The 6,000-nt window shown below is 38.8% G+C and overlaps 1 protein-coding gene across 2 annotated transcripts; it reads right to left on the bottom strand.

Annotated features, from left to right (window-relative positions):
- Positions 1-1,408: 1,408 nt before the first annotated feature.
- Positions 1,409-3,319, bottom strand: mtrfr (mitochondrial translation release factor in rescue). 2 transcript variants are annotated; one of them, XM_083526668.1, is made up of 3 exons: positions 2,887-3,319; positions 1,686-2,785; positions 1,409-1,600 (listed from the first exon to the last, which is right to left on the bottom strand). In XM_083526668.1, exons 1-2 carry the CDS (start codon positions 3,244-3,246, stop codon positions 2,555-2,557), a joined length of 591 nt encoding a protein of 196 aa, XP_083382794.1. In that variant the 5' UTR covers positions 3,247-3,319; the 3' UTR covers positions 1,409-1,600; positions 1,686-2,554. The 2 variants fall into 2 exon arrangements, with proteins under 2 accessions (XP_083382794.1, XP_083382793.1); XM_083526667.1 differs by having other exon boundaries at positions 1,698-2,785.
- Positions 3,320-6,000: the final 2,681 nt, after the last annotated feature.

Raw genomic sequence — 6,000 nt, 5'->3', positions numbered from 1 at the left:
TTTATAATAAGAATAGTAAAGAGAATAGTAAATGTAAAAAAAAAAAGCAGCTTGTGACAAATAAGACATGAGGGAAAAAAACAACAACGTACAAACTGAGGATAGTGCAAATGCAAGAAGCCAAAGTTTATTAACATTGTAAAGAATTGTATGTATGTGCAAAATATGCAGACATAGTTTGTAGCAAATGATATTTGTTGATACTCTTTGATACTTGAATTTGATACTGAAATGTGAGGGGTGTACTCACTTTTGTGAGATACTGTGTGTGTGGGGGTGGATAGATAGATAGATAGATAGATAGATAGATAGATAGATAGATAGATAGATAGATAGATAGATAGATAGATAGATAGATAGATAGATAGATAGACAGACAGACAGACAGACAGACAGACAGACAGACAGACAGACAGCAAGAGGATTCAACTTTTTTGATGGACTCTTGCAAGGCCTGTTCCTGTATGACCCTGGCCACTGTACTGTAACTCAGTTTCAGGGTGTTACCGATCTTCTTATTGCCTCGGCATCTTTATGGAGAGCAACGATTGTAATTCTTAAATCCTCAGAGTTCTTTGCCAAAAGGTGCCATTTTGAACATCCAGTGGTCAGTATGAGAGAATTGGACTCAAAGCACCACATTTTATCTGCTCTAATACAAGATACACAAATTTGTATGGTCATGTCAAGCAGACAAAAACAAACATGATGAACAGGACGTACAGCTGTTATCACTGAGGGTGTACTCACTTTTGTTAGCAGTTAATTTGACTAAAATGGCTGTATGTTGAGTTACTTGTACAGAGGAAAGGATGAGCTAATAGTCAGTAAAAAAAAAAAGTAAACAGTCCTAATTTTTGGGCTACTAAACACAGGTAAAAACACAGGTACACTGATGTCAACAGTCTCCTACACTGACTCAGAAATACACTTCGCTTTTGATCATCATCACTGCACCCCGCAACATTGTATACCCGCCACAAATGGACATTCGGTGTAACCCAGATGAGGATGGGTTCCCTCTTGAGTCTGGTTCCTCTCAAGGTTTCTTCCTTATGCCATCTCGGGGAGTTTTTCCTTGCCACAGTCGCCAGTCGCCACCGGCTTGCTCATCAGGGACAAACTTACTCATAAAGAACATATTCATTTTTAATCACCGCATTATCTGTGTAAAGCTGCTTTGAGACAATGTTCATTGTTAAAAGCGCTATACAAATAAAAATGAATTGAATTGAATTGAAATTAAAAAGAAAAGACAGTCCATTTTTACTTTAAAAAAACAAAAGTCAGTCAATCTCAAAAATCTAAAAGAACTTCAAATGTATCCTAAAAACCATCGAATGCTATGATGAAACAGGCTCTCATGAGGACCTTGAACAGAAAAGGAAAGTGAAAAGACCAAGAGCTACCTCTGCTGCAAAGAATACGTTTATTACAATTAGAAGCCTCTGAATCTGCCAATTTACATAAATGCTTCTCACAGGCACATTTAAACACTGTTCAGGGAAGTTCACACACTTCACTGTGCGAGTCAGGCCTTCATGGTTGAGTTGTGGCAAAGAAACAACTATGGAAGAAAAACAAGCAGACTTGCTTTTGCCTGGAAACACAAGAAATTGACTTAAGATCAGTGGAAAACTTTCTTTTGGTGCGAGGAGTCCAAATGTAAGATTTTTCGTTCTTACGGTCGTTTTCACCTGAATGTGTGGTTCCCACTGTAAAGCAAGGGAGATGTGTTGATTGTCGAAATTAAGTGCACACTCATGCCGCGACATTCCATCCCATCAAGGTTCAAGGTGAGTGATGGAGTGCTGCATCAGACAACCTCCACGATCGGCCTCCCCAATCACCCCATCTAAATCCAGTTGAGATGGCTTTGGACGAGACTAAAAAGTTAAGGAAAAGCTTCCAACAAGCATTCTGCACCGCTGGCAACTTCTCGTGATTGCTGAAACATTATTCCAAGTGACTACCTCATGATGCTGACTTGAGTGTGCAAAGAGGTCGTAGAAGCAAAAAGCACTTTGAAGAATATAATGCATAATTCGTTTTGTTGAACCCTTTTTTTGTTTGTTTACTACAAAATTCCACACACATTCTTTCAGTTTGAATGTCCAGTATTAATGTACAATGTTGAAAATATTTCATACTGGTTATAATAATATCTACACCACACATTTATTTGTATTTGTAACCAATGTAAAATGCTAAATTACTGCTTTAGGTTTGAAGGGTCAAGTTAAAATCCAAACTGTTACTGTTGTGCTCGTAACCCATCAATGGATCATCTAAATCTGTAAAACGAATCACTTATTATATTAAGAGGTGAAGCAAAGAAGAGAAGGAGCACAAGAAGAGAGACAGACAGAACAGCAAACCATAATATTATATATTAAAACTAACGTTTATAATCAGAGCAACAGAAGAATGGAAATATAAGACATTAGTCAGTATTTATTCTTGTACATTCACTCTTATTTTTGGGATTAAGTGTAGCTGAAGGCATTGTTAATCTTCACATCTACTAGATGACCAGAGCAGGAATTAAGAAACTTCATCCAGTCTCCTCTTCTGGCTTCAAATCAGCTGAGAGCATTTTTCTGAACAGTCTCTTTTTTTCTATTCCTTCATTTACTTTCTTTCGTTTTACTTGTTTTCTTATTCTGGAGTCCTCCTTCTGTTTTAGCAGCTCGCTATCTTCACCTTTGTAAAAAACGTCCAGTTTCTCCTGCAGGATCTCGCGTGCACGCTGCCGGTTTAACTGCACCGACCGGGTCTGGTGACACTGCAGGAGAAAGTCCATTTTACACCGGTGCCGGACACACAGACCCACGAAAGAAGGAGTTCATCATAATACATGTTTCATAAGATTCTAATATAACTTACCTTTACAACTACTCCAGTCGGCATATGTTTTAATACCACACAGTTGCTGGTTTTGTTGGTCGCTTGACCGCCTGGTCCGGAACCACGGACGAACTGTTCCTCCAACTCTTCTTCATTCAATACCGGCAGGTCAAACCGGTGTTTCTTCCCAGCAAAGTGAATGCACGGCCAGCCGACTGCGTGAGTGGGGAAAACCTGGGAGTGTTGTTGAGAGACTCCTGTGAGTCTTCCGCAGAATAAAGCACGCAAAACAAAAGCCCTCGGGAACATTTTATATGAACAGTGAGCATTATAACGCTGGATAAGTGCGGAAGATGACGGAAGTGACGAAACAAAAGAGCTGCTCAGCCAAACATTCATAATTATTTCTTAAATCTTAAAAGGAAGAATACTTACTTTGACTATAGCTAATAAAAATGACATGATTTTGAATAAAACATCAAAAGTGCTCGAAAACACGTATACCAGGGTAAATCAAATGTTGTTTTTAATGAACCGGAAGTCTTTCAAAAATAAAAGCCGCAAATTGTTGCAAAGAAACTAAACGCTAGTCCTCAGTAATGTGCAAATCGGATCTTTATAGTGACTTGGTTCTTTGAGACTCGTTCATCAAAATACACGAATCTTTTTTAGTCATTTAGTTCATTTCGTTCATTTGATCAAAAATAATATGAAATGTTGCATTTTCAATAAGAACACAACATGTCTACATTCACGATATTTGACTATAGATTCAATAATGAAAAAATATAACAATGCAGCTAATGATAAACAGAATGAGTAGCTCACCTCTTATTACTTCTTTGTGTCCTCTTGTGTCCACCTCTCATTTCTTGTTTATGTCCTCTTGTGTCCACCTCTCATTACCTCTGTGTCCTCGTGTCCAATTCTCAATACCTCTTTGTGTCCTCTTGTGTCCACCTCTCATTACTTTTTTGTGTCATCTTGTGTTCACCTCTCATTACCTCTTTGTGTCCTCTTGTGTCCACCTCTCATTACTTCTTTGTGTCCTCTTGTGTCCACCTCTCATTACTTGTTTATGTCCTCTTGTGTCTACCTCTCATTACCTCTGTGTCCTCGTGTCCAATTCTCATTACCTCTTTGTGTCCTCTTGTGTCCACCTCTCATTACTTTTTTGTGTCATCTTGTGTTCACCTCTCATTACCTCTTTGTGTCCTCGTGTCCACCTCTCATTACCTCTTTGTGTCATCTTGTGTTCACCTCTCATTACCTCTTTGTGTCCTCGTGTCCACCTCTCATTACCTCTTTGTGTCCTCTTGTGTCCACCTCTCATTACTTCTTTGTGTCCTCTTGTGTCCACCTCTCATTACTTGTTTATGTCCTCTTGTGTCTACCTCTCATTACCTCTGTGTCCTCGTGTCCAATTCTCATTACCTCTTTGTGTCCTCTTGTGTCCACCTCTCATTACTTTTTTGTGTCATCTTGTGTTCACCTCTCATTACCTCTTTGTGTCCTCGTGTCCACCTCTCATTACCTCTTTGTGTCATCTTGTGTTCACCTCTCATTACCTCTTTGTGTCCTCGTGTCCACCTCTCATTACCTCTTTGTGTCCTCTTGTGTCCACCTCTCATTACTTCTTTGTGTCCTCTTGTGTCCACCTTTCATTACTTGTTTATGTCCTCTTGTGTCCACCTCTTATTACTTGCGTCCTCTTGTGTCCACCTTTTATTACTTGTTTGTGTCCACCTCTCATTACTTCTTTGTGTCAGATTTTGCAATGCTTTGCTCATGCGCGTCCAGTAGAAAATGAACACTATTTGAGATGATTTATTCTTCTGAGTCACAATAAAGACTCATTCAAAATGAACGATTCGTTCATGGACGACGCATCACTAGTCCTGAACTTTACCCCCTTGCCAAAGAGTGGAATGGGGTCGTTGCATCTTCTGAGTACTTCCACATGGTCAGTGTTTGCAAGTTAAGCTTCGAGAACGAGACTTTCTTCTCATGGGCACAGCACATAATCCTGGGTCATATGCAAAGTTGGTTAATTAACTTTTATTGAAATAAATGAATATTGTACAACCAAAGAGACGGTAAGAGTTGATGGGCAGCGGTGGACAGTAACGAAGTAAATGTAATTCGTTACTGTACTTAAGTAGTTTTTTCACGTATCTGTAATTTATTCAAAAATTTTAGTTTGGGGAGACTTACGTTAACTTCTATACATTTTAAAGTCTAATATCTCATTTGCACGGTCGTGTCAGTTATGATGTTATGGTCGGGTCTGGTCGGGTCAGGTCGGGTCTGGGAGTGTGCACCCACCGCTCAGAGAAGTTCCCTCACTCACACACTCAGAAAGAAGAGCCGGGGGTTGAGTGACGTCACATCAGTGAGGAGAACTGAATCCAAATGAAAATTATGGATGACAAAAAGCTCTCAGGAGCCCAATTCAGAAAAAGAAGAAATATGTAGGTGGGAAACGTGCAAAAGATAAAGGTTTATATGCAGCTTCATCACTCATCTCGTTAAGAGGATATAAGCGAATGCATTTAATGAAATAATAACTGTATATCACTTAGGTTATGCTGTTGCCTGGTATGCTTTTATGCATAGAGCAATAATATTTCTTTTAGCGGCATAACATTCTAATTTATAGCATGTAGTTTATCATCATGTGTGTAGCAACAAAACACTTACAGCGTAATTAGTCTGGTTGGATTGTAGTTCAAATAGAACTTATAGATCTTGAATTGAGGTGATGTCAAAGATTTTCTGTGATTGTACTAAATAAGTCTTGATCCGAGGTCAGTAAGGGGAATCCCCGTGCAGCTTTAAAAAAAAAAAAAAAGGCTAATTTAAAAGACATATTATAAGGATATAGATGTTCTACGTATCTTATTGCTACAATTAGACAAGGAGTGGTTTGGTTCTTGGTTTTGAGAGTTTGATAAATTGTGCACAATGACGTGTATTTAATTACGCATTAAATGCATTTAAGGTGAAATTTATATATGTATAATTCTCTTTCAGAAATGTATCCAAACTTGTGGACTGCTCTGAGAAAAATGTGTTTAGCTATTCCACCGAAGCAGAGAGGAGCTTTTCAAATCTGAAACTAATCAATGAGGAAGCCGTTTGGTCATGGCGTGG

This window comes from Silurus aristotelis (assembly GCF_946808225.1).
Source record: "Silurus aristotelis genome assembly, chromosome: 23".
Classification (NCBI taxonomy): domain Eukaryota; kingdom Metazoa; phylum Chordata; class Actinopteri; order Siluriformes; family Siluridae; genus Silurus; species Silurus aristotelis.
This window is presented reverse-complemented; position numbering and strand designations above follow the sequence as displayed.

Bases quoted from the DNA above. Each gene is read 5' to 3' on its own strand.
- mtrfr (XM_083526668.1), bottom strand. From the start codon at position 3,246: ATGAATGTTTGGCTGAGCAGCTCTTTTGTTTCGTCACTTCCGTCATCT. The intron at 2,786-2,886 runs GTAAGTTATATT...TTTCTCCTGCAG, and splicing joins CGACTGGAGTAGTTGTAAAG to TGTCACCAGACCCGGTCGGT.